This window comes from Tachypleus tridentatus, chromosome 6, assembly GCF_004210375.1.
Source record: "Tachypleus tridentatus isolate NWPU-2018 chromosome 6, ASM421037v1, whole genome shotgun sequence".
In the NCBI taxonomy this organism is placed as follows: Eukaryota; Metazoa; Arthropoda; class Merostomata; order Xiphosura; family Limulidae; genus Tachypleus; species Tachypleus tridentatus.
The window spans coordinates 154,093,938-154,115,107 of record NC_134830.1 but is presented as its reverse complement, the minus strand read 5'-3'; the positions used below and the strand labels follow the sequence as shown (position 1 = coordinate 154,115,107).

The window sequence follows — 21,170 nt, the reverse complement described above, 5'->3', positions numbered from 1 at the left end:
CTCGTAGGTAAAGAAATAGCTTGTGGCATGACGTTTAAATTATTATGTAAGTATTACCAAGCGACTGTGTGTTTTATAACGCATACATTCGGATTTAGGCCAACTGTGTCCCATGGCTAGCGTGTCAGAATATGGATCCGAAGTTTACGCTAAACATATCCCACTTTTCGATTATAGCAGCCCGGGAAAGGACTGTAACTGATCCAGAGTAGCTAGCTGTCTTCTCTCTAGTTTATCAGCAGATAGCCCGATGTGGCTTTGCAATAAGAAAACACACACCCTCTAGTTTATAACTTGAAAATCACGGACATCTAATCTAGCGCAGATAGTCCTCGTGTATATTAGCGCAAAGTTAAAGAACAACAAAACAAACGTATTCGAATTATTTTAAGGGACATTTCTAAAGGCGTACATGTACTTGTTCCTTGAAAATCTGGAGGGATGTGAAGGGGAGGACACAGTCATGACCTTATAATCGGTGTCATTATTCAGTTATCATTGTGGAAAGTCAGAGAGGCACCAAAGAACATAAAAACACCTTGTTTAAAGTCGGTAACTTTCTAATAATTTCCTTTTACAAAAAGTTGCAAAGTATGTCGACCAGTTAAACAGTTAAAGTAGCTTTTTTTTTTTAATCGTTGTACCTGTAGACTGAACATAATTATATTTTTATTTTATGAAACGTTACATTCTTGTCATGATTATAAGGTTATTGGCTACATTAATATATAAGGCTATAACATAAACATAGACGCATGCGCGCGCGCACACACCAATAAAAATGTTTTAGGATCACTTTTAAAGATCTCTAATTAGATTACGAAACATCCTAATGGCGATAATTTGTTTGTTTGTTTGTTTGTTTGAAATTAAGCACAAAGCTACACAATGAGCTATCTGTGCTCTGTCCATCACAGGTATCGAAACTTTATTTCCGGGGTTGGAAGTCCGCAGACATGCCGCTGTGTGCCACTTGGAGGGGGATTGGCTATATATATATTACAGTAAATCGCTACTCGGGTGACCTGCACGTGATATGTAAACGTAATTGATTTATTTTAAATCGTCCGTCATTTCCCTGACGAATGGACTCCTTTCATGATTGTATAATCGTATCCAATATAATATCGAATGACGTTTTCGTGTATTTACGTTGATTAGTCAGTATGCATGGGGTGTCAGTCTCAGCGAATGAAATTGAGATGAAAAATACGTGGTACCCCAAGTATGTTACAATGGCATGAGATTGAGTTGTGTTGTCCAAGGATATTAAGAATTATCTTTTCTGGTGAGAAGAACTTTGACAGAGATAAATTATCGCGGTCACCCCTATCCGTTGTTTGTGTAACGGCGTGCACCGCGTAGGCTATCCAGTTTTCAAAAGTCGACCACAGCTTCGGTTGAAACTTCGTGAGTTTAAAACAATGACAGCCGTATGCTGGAGGTATATTTTCTTGGATGCTCCAGTTTCCAAGTTTTAGCTATGCCTTTAACGCTGCGTCAGGTGTAATTTCGAAAGCGTGACGCTATTGATACACGTGGCTCAGAAATACGAAGACGTCAAAGGGCATTTGTCGTTTTCTCGGGTCTTTCACGATCACGACGCGAGTTCACTATTATATCTTTTCTTTTTTCGTGCCGATACGAATAACGACCTGTTATTGTTTGTTTTTTACTTAATGTAAAGGTAATTTGGAAAGTTATAAACAGACGATGATGAAATTTTCTAAACTGGTAGACTTGATTCGATTTTTTTTTTCTTGTTGTTTAAGAATCTCCAACAGTTGGTAGGTTTCGGTTTGGCTATCTGTGCCGTGCTTATCAAGGGTAATGAAAGTCGGTGATTTTTTTTTTCTTGTTGTTTAAGAATCTCCAACAGTTGGTAGGTTTCGGTTTGGCTATCTGTGCCGTGCTTATCAAGGGTAATGAAAGTCGGTGATTTTTTTTACCGTTATAATCCTCTAGACTGAGCCACTGGGAGTAGGGAGGCTGTCTCGTTCAAAGTCACGCAAAGAGTATCCGCACATATCCGTCTCTGGTTTTGTAGTGGTGAACTACACGGAAGACAACTAGTCAAGATCACCCATCGCCAAATCTCGGTTTGGTGTACAAACAAATAATTGGATTTGACAGTCACTTTACTAACGCACCCATAGCTGCAAAGTACAGAGCGTGTTTTTGGTACTTGTGGAAACGAGCTTCAAACCAAGAATCTTCAGATCCACAGCGGACATGTAAATCTCTAAGTGTTAAGCTTGTTTGTTTGTTTTAAATTTCGCACAAATCCGCACACGGGCTATCTGTGCTAGCCGTCCCTAATTTAGCAGTGTAAGGCTAGAGGGAAGGCAGCTAGTCATCACCACCCACCGCCAACTCTTGGACTACTCCTTTACCAGCGAATAGTCCGATTGACCGTCACATTATAACGTCTCCACGGCTGAAAGGTTGAGCATATTTGGTGCGACGGGGATTCGAACCCGCGACCCTCGGATTACGAGTCGAACGCCTTAACCCACCTGGCTATGCCGAGCCCTAAGTGGTAAGGGCCGACAAAAGTACAAACTGTTGGTACAGTTCCTATTTGCATGGTATTCAATCTAATATAATTTTAAAAAATGTCAAATTGCAGAAATTGTTAACAGTTTGAACTCGGATTGGTGTCCCATTTGGTTAGGGTTCAGTCGATATTATAAATGTAATTGTTTTTCATGCCATCATTCAGAAGTGATACTGCAGTTCAAGTAAGATTCAAACATTATTGTATATTATATACACGTGGTGTTCTTTTAATTCACCTATATTTATATGATTAATTATTTGATGAATAAATTAGTATTTGTTGTTGTTGTTTCTCTAATCAATATTGATAAAAATTAGGGTAGTGCCAGGTGGTTAAAGTGTTGGCCAACTTGATCCAGGTATCTTTGAAAATGGATTTATGCAGTTAATATTTTATTATTTGTACTTTACGTTCCCAGGTGTCTTATTTAAATCGTAAAACTACACAGTAGCTTATAGGGATATATTAAATTTATAGAGACTGATTTAAAATACAAAACATTATAAAAGTTAGCGAACCAGAAACCTTTTATTTGTCATAAGATATAAGCATTAGGCCTACCTCATTTTTAAACACTTCATTCTTATAGTCCAGTAGAATTAGATAAGTGTACAATAAGAGTATTTCAACAACACTATATTCATTTCTTTCCATTGATGAAGACACATTTCCCTCTATCCATAACTTTCCAAGCCGGTTGAAATACAAGAAACACAGTATTGGTCGGAAAACTATTTATGCACATCGTAAAAAAAAATTATTATATTGGGATGGCAATGTTAAAAAATACAGAAACAATGTAAGGATGTATATACTAAACTATACGAAAATAACCACCTAAATGGCCAAATATTTACAAAAACCTTTATCTACAACCAAATGTTCAGTTGTTTTTATTTGCATGTATTCAAGTTTGAATACAAACATTAAGTCTTACAATGGCTAATTCTTATAAGATTGGGGCACGGCATGGCCAAGCGTGTTAAGGCGTGCGACTCGTAATCTAAGGGTCGCGGGTTCGCATCCCGGTCGCGCCAAATATGCTCGTCCTCCCAGCCGTGGGGGCGTTATAATTTTACGGTCAATCCCACTATTCGTTGGTAAAAGATTAGCACAAGAGTTGGCGGTGGGTGGTGATGACTAGCTGCCTTCCCTCTAGTCTTACACTGCTAAATTAGGGACGGCTAGCACAGATAGCCCTCAAGTAGCTTTGTGCGAAATTAAAAAAAACAAACCTATAAGATTGTAACGTTGCCTTTGTGGTTAGTGATGCAGTGGTTTTTGTATGGTTTCATATATTCAGCTCCACCTGGTTTTTGTAATTTTTAACATTACATCATATTTATTTTATTACTTGTTTTCCCTCTTTCTTTAAACAATCAATATTAATGAATGCCAGTCGCTATGGAAGCAGCAGTTGTTATGATGGACATCATGTATTGAAGTTAGTGGATACTGTTTCTATATTACCCAAGTTAGATCATAACATCTTGGTGTATAAAGTAACAACTTCAAACATTGGTGAGTTGGCTCTTCTGACGTCAGAATCAGAATAACCAGTAGATAATAGGCTGTTTGTTTTGGAATTCGCGCAAAGCTACACGAGGTCTATCTCTGCTAGCTGTGCCTAATTTAACAGTGTAAGACCGCCAATTCTTGGGCTACTCTTTTACCAACGAATAATGGAATTGACCGTCACATTATAACGCCCCCACAGCTGAAAGAGCGAGCATGTTTGGTGTGATGGGGATTTGAAACCGCGATCCTTGGCTTACGAGTCAAGTGCTTTAACCACCCGGCCACGTTGGCTGTTACCGTCCTCACGTGTTCTCTAATTTATCTATGTTTTATGTAAACTGAAAGTCTTAATAGCGTTTGTAAATCTCGACAACCTAAATTAGATGTTTGTAAAAGTCCTTTAGATTATTTTAAAAGAAATCTGAGACCATGTTGAGCAATTAATAATATCCACCCCTACGTATTAACTACTACCTTGCTATGGTTTGTACCTCTCTTACAAGCAGGCAAAGAATGATCACTATTATATATATATATTTATTTTATTTTTCTGTGAGAGAAACAGTTTAATAAATTACTGGTCAGTGCGTGGTCAAGCTTGGCTAAGCGACTTCCAACAAAAGTGAGAGGGAATACTCAATTGCGACGGCACTTGAAATTCTTTTAGGCTGGATTACGTCCCTACGGATTTACAACGCTAAAATCAGGGGTTCGATTCCCCTCGTTGGACTCAGTAGATAGCTCAGTGTGGCTTTGCTATAAGAAACACATACACACACAGGCTAGATTAGAGTGAATAAATCTGTAAGATATTTGTTTCCCCTATTATTAACTGTATTTTATGTGCGCCAACAACATCAAGCACGATGCGCGCATGTACCTGGTTCAGTTTTCATCAGGATCTCTACCTACCTACCCTCAAAATGAAATTATTTTATGCAGGATTAGAGTGAACTGATCTCAGAGACCTTGGGCGTGGTCGAAAACTGTAATTAGATATCAGATCTGTCAAGAGGTGGCGGAGCTATCGGCTGAAATCCAAAGTGAACCGCTCATCCACGGATAAACATGCTGTGCTGGCAACTTCTCTATTCTTCTTCTTTTTTAATGTAAATATTTTTGAAGCTTCACCATCAAAAAATGAGCATCTACGTTTGACTACCGAATACCATATTTTAAGAAATTCGTATCTAGTTGAACGTTTTCGAATTTTACTTTGTGGTAAAACACTGACGTTGTTATAAATTTAAATGTTAACACTAACAGGAAAAAATAATAATTTGGTTCGGAAAATGTGCAACTAATTCTAATAGTCGTTATGTTTAAATGCCATTTTCCCTGTAGCCTTTGTCCAGCGACTTCATAAACTGTTGTATCCTGAAATACTAGCAGCGATGATAAAAGTATATATAGTTCACTTAACCACAAAACCTTTCACGAAGAATCACAATTTTCGTTACTCGATCGATGGTACTGAGAGTAAGGGAAAACGTTGCCCATATGGTTTAAAATCTAAGATTGACCCTACAGGGTTGACACGACAGGTGGCGCGTTTCTTTGGTCGTCGTTGATACCAGTGTGAGAATATTGGTTCCGTTCTATTTTTCACATCTTCATGCCCGCTCACGTTCTCTGTGGACATGGTGGTCACGGCGCACGTGCTTTAACATCTGTTTGATCCCATCTGTCCGGGAAGTCATGCCATTAAATTGTTTCATCTCGCCGAGCAGGATTCTTTAGAATTAGTGGTCACGCGTCCTCAGACTTTTTTTTAAAGATCTCTGAAAGTGGCTTAATCCTGACCAGAGCTGACCATGGTAAATAAAGATAGCAGGGTCTCCTCCTAACGTGCAAGAGTAAAATTCTAACCCTTTAAATGACAAAACACTAATCGAACGTACAAGAAAACAGATACATGTTTGTCCATATTTCACTAGTTGTTAAAACTCAGAATATCTCTAACCATCTAGTTGCCACCAGACTAGGTGTCTCTGGTACTTGTTTGTTTCGAATATTTGCGCAAAGTTACAAGAGGATCAACTGCGCGAGCTGTCCTGTTTCTAATTTTGAAATGATAGACTAAACGGAAAATAAATAACGAATTTCACGAAGAATAGTAGGTACATATTTCTCCGTCTGAATTTAAGCCATTACACCAGGCGTGTGGATGACGTCTTCCTCACTTCTAAAATCAAACTCAGTATAAAGGTTTTCTTTAATACTTTTTATAAATAAAAGGACCAGGCGTGGCCTAGTGGTTAAGGTTGGTCTGTGAATATGAGACTTCATGATATGCATTCTTGTGCCACAAAATCGCACCCCAGGCTTTGGAGCTGTGAGTACGTTATAAAGAGTAACTGTCAAATTCCACTATTTGATTAGAATGGGTCATGAGTTGGCGATGGGTGATGTTGGCTAACTACATTTCCTCTAGTCTGTCATTTCAAAATTTTGGGCGGGTCAATGAGTATCAGAAACAAACCAACATACACATCCATTAGATATTAGGAAACTCGGTTCAGCATTGAATGTGTTCACAAGAAGATATGAAGTTCAATATTTCCTCATTTTTCAAGTGGATTTAATTTTAGGTATTAACATGCTCACCTTAAAAACTCTCTTCTTCTTTTTTAACGAGGATTTTTTTTCCTGGACAACTTCTAAACAAGAACTTTCCAAAGTCACACTAGCCCCCCTCCCCGACAAAAAGTGGAGTCCATGGACAATAGTATTCAGAAGGTCCTTGTAGACACGCATTTAAACTATGTATCACTGTTACCACAGTGTAAGAACACTGTTCTTGTCTTTATCAAATATCCATCAATGATGACATGAGGGTGCATGTCTTTATCAAATATCCATTAATGATGGCATGAGGGTGTATGTCTTTATCAAATATCCATTAATGATGACATGAGGGTGCATGTCTTTATCAAATATCCATTAATGATGGCATGAGGGTGTATGTCTTTATCAAATATCCATTAATGATGACGTGAGGGTGCATGTCTTTATCAAATATCCATTAATGATGACATGAGGGTGCATGTCTTTATCAAATATCCATTAATGATGTTACGAGGGTGCATGACTTTATCAAATATCCATTGATGATGATACGAGGGAGCATGTCTTTATCAAATATCTATTGGTGATAATCTCAGTATGTATGTAGTTCTTCTTGATAAAACATCTTCGTTTCTTCCTGACCCTTTTGACCCCGTTGAGGGCGGCTCTTTGATTAATTTTAATTTAAAATTTCATGGGTCAAGAGAAGAGCCATTAATAATTTCTGGATAAACAGCACCTTTGAATTAATTGTCGTTTTAGGGAAAAGAGGTAATAGTTCACAGATGAATATTTTTATTAATTAATCTCCAACTTGTGAGCGTGCTATAACAAACCACGTTTTCCATACTGGGACCTCACACATTGCATGACGTCATACTTCCATACTGTCCCCGGTTCTAGAATATCATTGAAACATTTTTTTTCTGTTAATTTAAGTACTGAGCCCTCTATCGAGCGTAAGTAAAAATGGGTTCAAATTGTGTGGCCTTTCGTTTTCCTTTACTTTAGGGATGGACGATACCCATACTTGCACGCGAAAGCAGCATCGCGTCCTCTATTGACGAGGCTGACCTTACGGTCCCGCCTCGGAACGCTGCCGTTAAAGAAATGGCGCTCACCTGGTCCCCACAGTCGCCTTTCCCAACCTACGGCGACCGGTAACGGCAAAGATTAAAAGAGCCGCAATGTTTTACCAGTCACCGCCGGCGTATCTGCACTTGGTGGTCTGCCGCTTGGCGCTTTACGTTTTATTTTGGTGCGTGGTGTTGTGTGTAGTTCACTTGAGAAGCAGGTGGTTTCTGTTGGTGGGCGCTTCTGAGTTGCACGAGTCCGTGAAGAAACGTATGAGATGTGAAAAGAACTGTTTTAGCTTAAAACAATCGCGTCCTTCCTTTCTTTAGGATACAAAAAATATATCAGTTGACCTTTACTAAGGCTTTTCTGGTGACGATAAACCCACTTGAAGATGACCTAGGAAGGTCGAAACGTTGTTCTCTCCATATCAATAAAAGTGTTAATACCCATACCAGCCGTTCTGAGATTCATCTTTACTAAGGCTACTTCGAAGTGCAGTAAGTTACTAGTATCGAAGATGGAAAGATGCAGAATTAATCGTGATGGGGGCGCATCCCGAAGGTATCACTGAGCTTACAATCAAATATGAGTCGTTGATTTATTTCTTCTCAGGTTTTTAAATGAGCCGGGCATGACTGTGAATCCAGAGATATGTGGTTCATATCTCGTTTCTGAAAGGAAACATTGCTCACGATATTTGGGAGCCGTGGGTATATTTAATAGCGATGGCAAAAATCCTCGTTATTTGGTGAGACAAATAGGTAGTGGGATGTGTGTGTTTAGAGTTCCCTTCTAGTTTATCAGTTCAAAATTGGGCACGGCTGTAAGGTCTGTTTGTTTTGAATTTCGCGCAAAGCTACACAAGGGCTATCTGCGCAATTGTCCCTAATTTATCAGTGTAAGACTAGAAGGAAGGCAGACAGTCATCACCACCCACCGCCAACTCTTGAGCTACTCTTTTACCAACGAATAATGGGATTGACCGTGACATTATAACGCCCTCACGACTGAAAGGGCGAGCATGTTTGGTGCGATGGGGATTCGAACACGCGATCCTCAGATTACGAGTCCAACGCCTTAACACACGTAGCCATGCCGGGTCGTGAGGAGACATCCTTGTGTTTGTGTAACTTTATACGAAAATTCTAAACCAAACAATTTTAAAAACAATTGTATTTTTAACAATTAACTCTTTGAGTTAAAAAAAACAACACCAAACGGGTTAAAATTAGTTCCGTCCAATATGGAAAACAACAACAGAAATAGTAAATATCTTGTTGTTTCTATTATAATAATAGCTGTTATTTGAAATCTAACTCCATTTTCATAGGTAATGATCTGTTTGTTCGTCTGTTTTCAAGCACATAAACTACACAATCGATTATCTATGCTCTCTGTCCACCGCGGGTTTCAAAACCTGCTTTTGAGAGCTATGTGCGCTCGGATTATGAGTTCGAATCCCTGTCACTGAACATACTCGCCTTTTCAGCCGTACGTTAATCTCATTTTTTGACAGTAAAATAGAAGCCAAACTGTTGGCAGTGGGTGGTGTTGCCTAGCTTTGCACGAAATTCGATAAAACAAACGCATACGACGAGATAATTATGCAAAAAATACAATACTTTTATCAAGGATGTACATGCCAACAAAAGTGTAACAAAAAACGTGAGCCAATAGCTTTGTGTTAAATTCGACAAAAACAATTTTTTCAACTTTGAGCTCTCGATGTTTTATGTAAGCATAGACACAAAACCTAGAACATGTATTATTTGTTTGTGTTTGAATTTCGCGCAAGCTGCACGAGGGCTATCTGCGCTAGCCGTCCCTAATTTTTGCAGTGTAAGACTAGATGGAAGGCAGCTAGTTATCACTAACCACCGCCAACTCTTGGGCTACTCTTGTACCAAAGAATAGTGGGTTTGACTGTAACTTTATAACGCCTCTACGGCTGAAAGGGCGAGCATGTTTGGTGTGATGCGGATTCGAACCCGCGACCCTCAGATTACGAGCTGAGTGCCTTATCCACCTAGCCATGTCGGGCCGATAGCGTCAGGAACAGTTGGATCGTGGGCATAACTGTAAACACAAATGAAAGTAAAATACGTTTATTTGTTGCAGTGTGTGTATGGATTATAAGGAAAGTTCGTCTTTTTCTGTCTTTGTTTTGATCCATCATTTAAGTAAGTCCTGCTATACCAAGAGAGCATTAACCAGTTTGGGCATACCTATAATAAGACAGTTAAAACTGGCATTAAAGAAAGCATGGGGCTCAAACTTTAATTGTTCTCTTAAACCTAGTTTTATTAAATGCTTTGCCGTTCATAAACACGAAACCAAAATTATGCAGAGACCGATTAACCATTTGTTGTTGTTTTTTTTGTTCTACCATCTCGCTGGTTTATTGGAAGATAACTGTTTTATATTACTAACATCTAATTTCTCATCAACTGTTGAGCATTTATCGGCTTGTTTTGAAACTGTTCATTGTCGGTGGAGGTCCACATATTGCGTCACAATGAGGAATGTTATGTTTTTGTCTGTTATTCAGAGTAAAGAAATGTGACTTTTTTTTTTTTATAAAGAACTCATTTATTTTCTATGTTAAATACATAGGTGGCACCTCAATAGTAATTAGTGAGATTGATGGTATTTGCGTTTAGGGTTGTCTTTTTTTTTTGGTTTTTTAGTGATTCATCTTGGGTTGAGGATGAAGTAACCAATAAATTTATAAGCTCACAACCAATGTTTTGCGTAAATTAGTCGAATTAAAATCTGTGTCGCTAATTAGGGTTTAAAGACAACTCCGCTCTTGCTCCTTCTGCTGGTATGAATTATAATAATTCTTTGCTGACTTAAGCTGAATAAAGCTGATGCTTTCATCCTCCTCTGCTTCTCTGAGTGGTTGCATTTATAATTTCAAAGAAAAAATGTATTTAAAAAGCTGATGAGATTCATCCCCATATATAATTCTGTGGTTAAAAACTTTAATCCAAAATCATACGAAGAGAGCAGAGATAATGCAAAGATGTATTCTTTAAGTTGTGTAACGTTAGACCCATTTACAGGTAAGCCTAACTGTTGTGTTGAAATAACCGTGATGGACTTTAAAAAATTAATTTGTAATGCATATATCTAAGTTTTTTTTTAAAGTTATATAACGTTAAACCCATTTCTAGGTAAGCCTAACTGTTGTGTTGAAATAACTGTGATTCCCGTAGTTATTCCTACACTCGATAGAAACAGGCACGTCTAGAAAACATTCAAGTTACAAGGACGATACGTTAGAGTATTATACCTAGTAACTGTACCGTACTAGTCGTTAAAGTCAGTTGCTTTGTACAGAGTTGTAGCGACCTGTCCATCATCAACTAGCACAAAGAAATCCTGTATGGAATGATACCACTTTTGTAAAAAGTGAAACGAATGATACGGCTGCCATTTCAGACATCAAGGTTAGAGAGTGGAAGTTTTTTGATCACGACATTAAACCATCGCCATTGAAATGGAGAGGGGGCTTAATAAAAATCTCCAGACCTCCACTTCCTCTGTTTTGTTTTGTTTTTGATAAGTGATTATATTAAAGACGAGTTAACACGTGAGTACGTTATTAATTAAGTGATGTGAAAAATTACCACTTCACAGAGAAACTGAGCGAATACAAGTTTTGATTTTAATTGAGAAGCAAATGTTTTGGAAAGTCTTAGTTTAATAACAGTACGGATGGTCCCTTAATTTCAAACCTAATTTTCCAATTCCCTTTCCACTGAGAGAAAAAAAAAAAAACAACCTGAAGCATATAGTTTGTCTGTCTCCACAAAGAATGGGTCTTCAAGCTCGAATTCTCTATAGTTGATGACGTCACATTCTTTCCTGGTCACGGTAGACAATTTTCAACTGTAGAACTGACATCCAAAATTTATTTTGTTACAGATATTAAAGTATACAATATAGGTGTCGCTGTTGCTGTATTAGTTAATACGTGATGTTCCTGTCTATGGCGTAGCACTTTTAACAATATAGCTCCAGCGTCGGGTTTAATTTTGTATCGTTGATGTTGCTCTTGGTTTTTAGAGCGGAAAGCTACACAACGGGCTCGTTAAGCTGCTGGGAATCGAACCCTAAGCTCTATTTTACCTTGTATAAGATTGGTTTCGATACATTCGTTATGTAAAACTTTCAACTGATCATCTCTCTAGTCTAAGGAATAAAATAATATAATTCACATTTGCCTACAACTGTTAAATTAAAGCTAAACTTAAGATAAAAGTTATTTAAAAAAATAGATGAATACGTTTTGTGACGGGATTTGAACGTACGAATTGCAGATTTAAAAAATTCAAACTCTTAAAATAAAAATACATAAATTCTAATTATGAAGGAAGCTTTTTTTTTTTAATTTCGCGCAAAGCCACACGAGGGCTATCTGTGCTAGCTGTCCCTAATTTAGCAGTGTAAGACTAGAAGGAAGGCAGCTAGTCATCACCACCCACCGCCAACTCTTGGGTTACTCTTTACCAACGAATAGTGTGGTTGACCGTCACGTTATAACGCCCCTACGGTTAAAATGGCGAGCATGTTTGGTGCGACGGGAGTTCGAACCCGTGACCCTCAGATTACGAGGAAGCTTATAAAGATCTGTATTAGAAATAATTCACCAATGTTGATTTTGTCGCAGCTTATAATGGCAAGAACGTTTATTCCAAAACACAAATGGCTGTCTATACTGTGTCAACCGCGGGTACCAACGGTTACAAGCCTTCTGACTTACGAAGCTAAAACCAGGGGTTAGATTTCTCGCAGCAGATAGTACAATGTGGCTTTGCTCTAAAGCTAACAAACTTTCCGCTGTGCCACTGAGAGGGTGGTGTTCAAAACGATGTATAATTTAAAAACAGAGCACACTTAACCGATTTTGAAGAGGTAGGGAAGAAAATCAAAGGGTGTCTATCGAAAGCAAATTTTAAAATTGTCAGCTAATCTATCTATAGAAAACTACGTCCATGAATGTTTTAAATACTGGGATTTTCTGGTACGTTTTCCTTTATATTATTATTAGTGTGTGTTTTCTCGAACTTCCGCTCGAGTTCCCTATCAGATCGTGGCTTCATCACTTCCTGTGTACATACATACGGTGTTTTTCGTTATATATATATATATATATATAATTTTTTTTTCCCACTAGCGGCTGACAAGTTTAATTTCTGACAGATCTGTAGTGTTGTGTTTTAGACGGACCTCGAGTCTCATGATGATCACCTGGGACAACTGCTGTTCCCGTCCGTTTCTCGTGGTTGATTTTTATCTATCCAACTCGCTCTCGTCTTCTTTTTTTTATATTTGTTATAAATACTTTAATTATATAAATAGGCTAAATGGTTCGTTATGGCCAGCGATTGCGGGTTTGTGTTATCTGACGAAGTTCTGATGATTAAAATCCAGCCCTAATGAGCACATATCTTTACACGAATCAAGCTTACTCTGTAGGAAACTTTCACTGCTAAATGTTGTTTGTAGCTGACTGTTCAGAACAGGAGAAGATCCTGTGATGTTGTTAGACTGATTATGTGACGTCAGTCGACAAACAAGTAGTGTAGAGAACTCAAGCTTTTCACACCGAATAACTTTCATTTAAATATTTATTTAATTGATTAGTAGTGACTTTTCTCGCCAGGTGTCTACCATATTTACAGTGTTTGGAGTGCCTTTAAAACGTTTGAATCGTTTATGAATTATTTATAAAAAAATCGTGTTCTCAGTACACGTTTTTTTTTTTTTTCTCAGTTTCCTTCTAGGTTGCTCCTTCCCTGTGGCAAAAAGGTATGTCTGCGGACTTACAACGCTAGAAGCAAAAAAAAAAAACTGGGAAAACCGAGCGTTGTTAATTTTATCCAGCGCATTGAAATAAAATCCGAACATTGTTAACCTTACTCAGCGCACTGAAAGAAAACCCAAACGTTCTTAACTTAATTCAGCGCACAGAGCGTTGTTAATCTTATCCAGCGCATTGAAAGAAAATCCGAGCGTTGTTAACCCTATCCGTGGTAAGGGTAAGTAAAGCAAAAGAACAGAGAGATTTTGTAAATTTAGTATTTTTCATTGTGTTCGAGAGTCAAACTGACCGAAGCGACCTCACTCGAACGTGAATTAAATGTCGTAAAAATATTAAATTTTGAAATCGGAGAAGAGAACATAGTTGACAAGAATAAAAGTGTCTATCAAGTGTTCTTTCTTTTTCTTCTTGTACACCTATGAATTACTTCTCTGGTTCCACATTAAAATACATTTGACGACTTGAATAAACTGTAAAAGTTATACAGGTTTCCCTTTTGTTGGTGATACATCACCAGGAAATCTTCGTGTCTTCTTTAGGAATAAAAAATAAAATTTCACCTTTGATATGCAGGTGACACTACCTGTCACGACTGCCGTAACCCTAATACAGTAAGATTGTGTATTAGAATTGTGTTCGCAATATGTTTCATTTATCACCTAACCTACTGTCTTCGTGTTATATAAGTTATTTCGTTATTAATTAACACAGTACCCACTGTTAAGTACATTTAAATGTTGTGATTGCGTTTTATTTTAGTATTATGTTGTTGTTGTTTTTTTCATTTTTAATTAAGAGCTGTTACAACGGAAAGAGCCATCGAGTTTAGTAGCGAAAACGTTGAGGCGTACAGTGCGCCACCTATCATGATACACATTTACGAGATTTTTAACTCCACCTGAATGTTTAATAACTGCAATGTGTCAAGCTCGTGGCGCTGCTTGATGTTTTTGTGTTTCTTCTCGCCAGATATCTAAACTTTTCTATCTGTTTCAAGTCTGTGACGATAGCTGGCGCTGAATGTTCATGTAAGCTCAGACACTGTTTAGCTTTACCTAAAATTTTCTCTGACTAGTTGGATCGATTAAAGAGGCTTAAAAATTTGGAAATGCCTTTAATGATATATACTGAAAGAATATATCGTATTGCACTATAATAGAAACAATAACAACTGATGCGTGTTATCTGATTACCCTCTAGTGGCACAGTGGTAGTCTGCGGATTTACAATCCTAGAAACTGGGTGTCGATACCCGTGGCGGGAAGAGCACCGATAGCCTTTTGTCGAGTTTTGTGTTTATTTTCAAACAGCTTTTTTTTATTAACTTTAGTGTAGCGCCATCTTTACGTCAATAGATAAGACGCCTACGGTAAGATGCCACATTAATTTTTTGTTTGTTTTCCATAACTTCTGTTTCTCTGCCTACGAAGGAGAGAGGAACACAATGAGGCTTAATTACGTAAGGATGGCCACCACGTGGTTTTATGAGTTGTGTCAAAAAGTTGGATAATTTATAGGCTTAGACCATTTACTGTGAGGTTCTCGCACGTGGCCTGTTGCAGATTAATAACCAAGAGTTGTTTTTAGTAAACGATCACTGATAGAGGGATACACTTCAGAGTAACCTGCGCGCGCCAATCGAAAACAAAAGTTTCACGAAGTGTTATGTCTGTTTGAGGAGGAAAAGCTCCCAGCGAACCCTATCCTCCCTGGTCTAGAAAGATCAAAATTCCGATAATAATATGAAGCAATTATGTTTGTTTTACACATAGGGTCACGCACAAAAAAATACAAGACACAGTAAAACCGTAACAGCTGTACTATGATACACCTTGCTTATAACCTTGTAATTTTGTAACCCTGCTTCCGCGGCTTAATATTAAGATGTATTTTATGAGATATATCAGGACAGTTTATAGTTACAGCCTAAAAGAAACCACTAAGATTGTTTTTTTATGAATGCACTTCATGATCTTCTGGAAACTATCAAGATTGTTTTTTATGACTGCACTTCATGATCTTCTGGAAACTATCAAGATTGTTTTTATGACTGCACTTCATGATCTTCTGGAAACTATCAAGATTGTTTTTTATGAATGCACTTCATGATCTTCTGGAAACTATCAAGATTGTTTATTATGACTGCACTTCATGATCTTCTGGAAACTACTAAGATTGTTTTTTTATGAATGCACTTCATGATCTTCTGGAAACTATCAAGATTGTTTTTTATGACTGCACTTCATGATCTTCTGGAAACTACTAAGATTGTTTTTTTTTATGAATGCACTTCATGATCTTCTGGAAACTATCGAGATTGTTTTTTATGACTGCACTTCATGATCTTCTGGAAACCACTAAGATTGTTTTTTTATGAATGCACTTCATGATCTTCTGGAAACAACTAAGATTGTTTTTTATGAATGCACTTCATGATCTTCTGGAAACTATCAAGATTATTTTTTATGACTGCACTTCATGATCTTCTGGAAACAACTAAGATTGTTTTTTATGACTGCACTTCATGATCTTCTGGAAACTACTAAGATTGTTTTTTTATGACTGCACTTCATGATTTTCTGGAAACTACTAAGATTGTTTTTTATGACTGCACTTCATGATCTTCTGGAAACTATCAAGATTGTTTTTTATGACTGCACTTCATGATCTTCTGGAAACTATCAAGATTGTTTTTATGACTGCACTTCATGATCTTCTGGAAACTATCAAGATTGTTTTTTATGAATGCACTTCATGATCTTCTGGAAACTATCAAGATTGTTTTTTATGACTGCACTTCATGATCTTCTGGAAACTACTAAGATTGTTTTTTATGAATGCACTTCATGATCTTCTGGAAACTATCAAGATTGTTTTTTTATGACTGCACTTCATGATCTTCTGGAAACCACTAAGATTGTTTTTTATGAATGCACTTCATGATCTTCTGGAAACAACTAAGATTGTTTTTATGAATGCACTTCATGATCTTCTGGAAACTATCAAGATTGTTTTTTATGAATGCACTTCATGATCTTCTGGAAACTATCAAGATTGTTTTTATGACTGCACTTCATGATCTTCTGGAAACTACTAAGATTGTTTTTTATGAATGCACTTCATGATCTTCTGGAAACTATCAAGATTGTTTTTTATGACTGCACTTCATGATCTTCTGGAAACTATCAAGATTGTTTTTTATGACTGCACTTCATGATCTTCTGGAATCTATCAAGATTGTTTTTTATGACTGCACTTCATGATCTTCTGGAAACCACTAAGATTGTTTTTATGAATGCACTTCATGATCTTCTGGAAACTATCGAGATTGTTTTTTATGACTGCACTTCATGATCTTCTGGAAACTATCAAGATTGTTTTTTATGAATGCACTTCATGATCTTCTGGAAACTATCAAGATTATTTTTTATGACTGCACTTCATGATCTTCTGGAAACTATCAAGATTATTTTTTATGACTGCACTTCATGATCTTCTGGAAACAACTAAGATTGTTTTTTATGACTGCACTTCATGATCTTCTGGAAACAACTAAGATTGTTTTTTATGACTGCACTTCATGATCTTCTGGAAACAACTAAGATTGTTTTTTATGAATGCACTTCATGATCTTCTGGAAACTATCAAGATTATTTTTTATGACTGCACTTCATGATCTTCTGGAAACTATCAAGATTATTTTTTATGACTGCACTTCATGATCTTCTGGAAACAACTAAGATTGTTTTTTATGAATGCACTTCATGTTCTTCTGGAAACAACTAAGATTGTTTTTATGAATGCACTTCATGATCTTCTGGAAACTATCAAGATTATTTTTTATGACTGCACTTCATGATCTTCTGGAAACTACTAAGATTGTTTTTTATGACTGCACTTCATGATCTTCTGGAAACTATCAAGATTATTTTTATGACTGCACTTCATGATCTTCTGGAAACAACTAAGATTGTTTTTATGACTGCACTTCATGATCTTCTGGAAACAACTAAGATTGTTTTTTATGACTGCACTTCATGATCTTCTGGAAACAACTAAGATTGTTTTTATGAATGCACTTCATGATCTTCTGGAAACTATCGAGATTGTTTTTTATGACTGCACTTCATGATCTTCTGGAAACTATCAAGATTATTTTTTATGACTGCACTTCATGATCTTCTGGAAACTACTAAGATTGTTTTTTATGACTGCACTTCATGATCTTCTGGAAACTATCAAGATTTTTTTTTATGACTGCACTTCATGATCTTCTGGAAACAACTAAGATTGTTTTTTATGACTGCACTTCATGATCTTCTGGAAACAACTAAGATTGTTTTTTATGACTGCACTTCATGATCTTCTGGAAACAACTAAGATTGTTTTTATGAATGCACTTCATGATCTTCTGGAAACTATCAAGATTATTTTTTATGACTGCACTTCATGATCTTCTGGAAACTATCAAGATTATTTTTTATGACTGCACTTCATGATCTTCTGGAAACAACTAAGATTGTTTTTTATGAATGCACTTCATGTTCTTCTGGAAACAACTAAGATTGTTTTTATGAATGCACTTCATGATCTTCTGGAAACTATCAAGATTATTTTTTATGACTGCACTTCATGATCTTCTGGAAACTACTAAGATTGTTTTTTATGACTGCACTTCATGATCTTCTGGAAACTATCAAGATTATTTTTTATGACTGCACTTCATGATCTTCTGGAAACAACTAAGATTGTTTTTATGACTGCACTTCATGATCTTCTGGAAACAACTAAGATTGTTTTTTATGACTGCACTTCATGATCTTCTGGAAACAACTAAGATTGTTTTTATGAATGCACTTCATGATCTTCTGGAAACCACTAAGATTGTTTTTTATGAATGCACTTCATGATCTTCTGGAAACTATCGAGATTGTTTTTTATGACTGCACTTCATGATCTTCTGGAAACCACTAAGATTGTTTTTTATGAATGCACTTCATGATCTTCTGGAAACAACTAAGATTGTTTTTATGAATGCACTTCATGATCTTCTGGAAACCACTAAGATTGTTTTTTTATGAATGCACTTCATGATCTTCACAAAACAACTAAGATTGTTTTTTATGAATGCACTTCATGATCTTCTGGAAACTATCAAGATTATATTTTTATGACTGCACTTCATGATCTTCTGGAAACTATCAAGATTATTTTTTATGACTGCACTTCATGATCTTCTGGAAACTACTAAGATTGTTTTTTATGACTGCACTTCATGATCTTCTGGAAACTATCAAGATTATTTTTTATGACTGCACTTCATGATCTTCTGGAAACAACTAAGATTGTTTTTATGAATACACTTCATGTTCTTCTGGAAACAACTAAGATTGTTTTATAGAATGCACTTCATGATCTTCTGGAAACTATCAAGATTATTTTTTATGACTGCACTTCATGATCTTCTGGAAACTACTAAGATTGTTTTTTATGACTGCACTTCATGATCTTCTGGAAACTATCAAGATTATTTTTTATGACTGCACTTCATGATCTTCTGGAAACTACTAAGATTGTTTTTTATGAATGCACTTCATGATCTTCTGGAAACTATCAAGATTATTTTTTATGACTGCACTTCATGATCTTCTGGAAACAACTAAGATTGTTTTTTATGACTGCACTTCATGATCTTCTGGAAACTATCAAGATTGTTTTTTTTTATGACTGCACTTCATGATCTTCTGGAAACAACTAAGATTGTTTTTTATGACTGCACTTCATGATCTTCTGGAAACTACTAAGATTGTTTTTTTTTATGACTGCACTTCATGATCTTCTGGAAACCACTAAGATTGTTTTTTATGAATGCACTTCATGATTTTCTGGAAACAACTAAGATTGTTTTTTATGACTGCACTTCATGATCTTCTGGAAACTACTAAGATTGTTTTTTTTTATGACTGCACTTCATGATCTTCTGGAAACCACTAAGATTGTTTTTTATGAATGCACTTCATGATCTTCTGGAAACTATCAAGATTGTTTTTATGAATGCACTTCATGACCTTCTGGATGCAAAGTTATATATATCGTGACGTACCTGTTGTAGAGCTGTATTTCGTAACTTCTCTATACAGGGCTGTATATATTCGTAATCTTCACGATGCAGGGCTGTTTAGTCTAAAAGTGTAGATTCAGAGTTTTTACTCAGTTAGATGGATTAAAAAAAAACGGCTCGTCATAAATAGTTTTTATAGGCAATTATCTGCACATTATAAACTATACAAGGGTGAAAGCCGACAGGTGGCGGTCCCATCAAAGGCAGGGAGCAGCTGATATTGTGGCTTGAACCTTGTAACTTCGACTCGGAAATATTATTAATTCTCATTAACTATGACAAGCCTGGTCGGTCCATTTAGTCCATACCTCACGGTCTTCACACACTACGAACATTGTTTATGAAAGTAGTCACCAGGCCGTACAAGAATACAACTAATAGCGGCTTGTTCTACAAGCTCAATTGCCAAACTAAGTCATACACCCCACCACCCCCGTGGTCTTCGTACAGGGTGGAAACAGAGAGAGAGGAGCCAAGGCATGGATAAAGATCGAGTTTTTTTTATCTTTTTTGTCTTGTGCTCACTCACATCTAAGTACTTCCTTCCTCTCGTATATTTGAGCAGGCGGCATACCACACTGGGATCTCTTGAAACAGTAATTATCATGATTAGTTGGGGTGCCAGCACATTGAAACTCGAGAAATTTCTCTTCCCTTCGATCCATTAATGTGGTAATTAAGCCCGCTTTGCCAGCAGGAAAGCCGACAACAGTCTAGTAAGATGGGCGACCACGTTACAATTCCCAATAACACGTTTACATGACTTTATACAAAGGGCAGACGTTTGTCAAAAGTTCCCTGGTGAGCTTTTGTCACCTTTGGTGAATACGGCTCTTTGTGGCGGCTAAGAGTGAAGACGGCAGCAAGCGATTATTCAGCGTGTAGATGTCGCTTATGGTCACTGTGAGTGTACTGGGTTCTCAGTTTTTCTTTTCGATCTAGGATTTTAACCATATATTACACTGACGAGATAAAACCACGTTATACCCACACCTAAGCCACCCATCCATTATTGCACAGTATCAAAATTAACTGTTTACTGACCAAAAAGTGTTTCATTTTAAATGGTTTCGTTCCAACTGGTGTCCGGAAATAGAATGACCCTAGAATTATAGTACTGATGAAAACAGCGCCAGTAGTAATATAAAGTGATTTGGAAAACAAATAATAACATACAAATTTCATGTGCATTCTTTATTTAGAGGGACAAGGGGGAACTGTGCTGTTTTAACCATTGTCACTGGATTCTTTATTTTATATATTTTTTTCCTGGATTGGTTTCGAATAGCGTAATTTCCTTACTTTTGTTTCAGTTGGAAAAAACAACTCAGTTATGCTAGTTTTAACTGTAACAACACAATTAAACTAGTTTTAACTGTAACAACACCATTAAAGTAGTTTTAACTATAACAACACCGTTAAACTAGTTTTAACTATAACAACAAAATAAAACTAGCGTTACATATTTATTTGACGTAGAACAATCTTCGTGTTAC

The 21,170-nt window shown here is 36.7% G+C and overlaps 1 protein-coding gene across 1 annotated transcript in view; it reads left to right on the top strand.

The window, feature by feature from the left end:
- Positions 1 to 7,810, top strand: part of LOC143251794 (protein gooseberry-neuro-like) — a 49,326-nt gene extending 41,516 nt beyond the window's left edge. Inside the window, exons 5-6 of the mRNA XM_076503039.1 lie at positions 5,423 to 5,481; positions 7,658 to 7,810. Of these exons, the coding sequence (XP_076359154.1) occupies positions 5,423 to 5,481; positions 7,658 to 7,810 (212 nt within the window). The remainder of the gene's footprint in view (positions 1 to 5,422; positions 5,482 to 7,657) is intronic.
- The last annotated feature ends 13,360 nt before the right edge of the window (positions 7,811 to 21,170 follow it).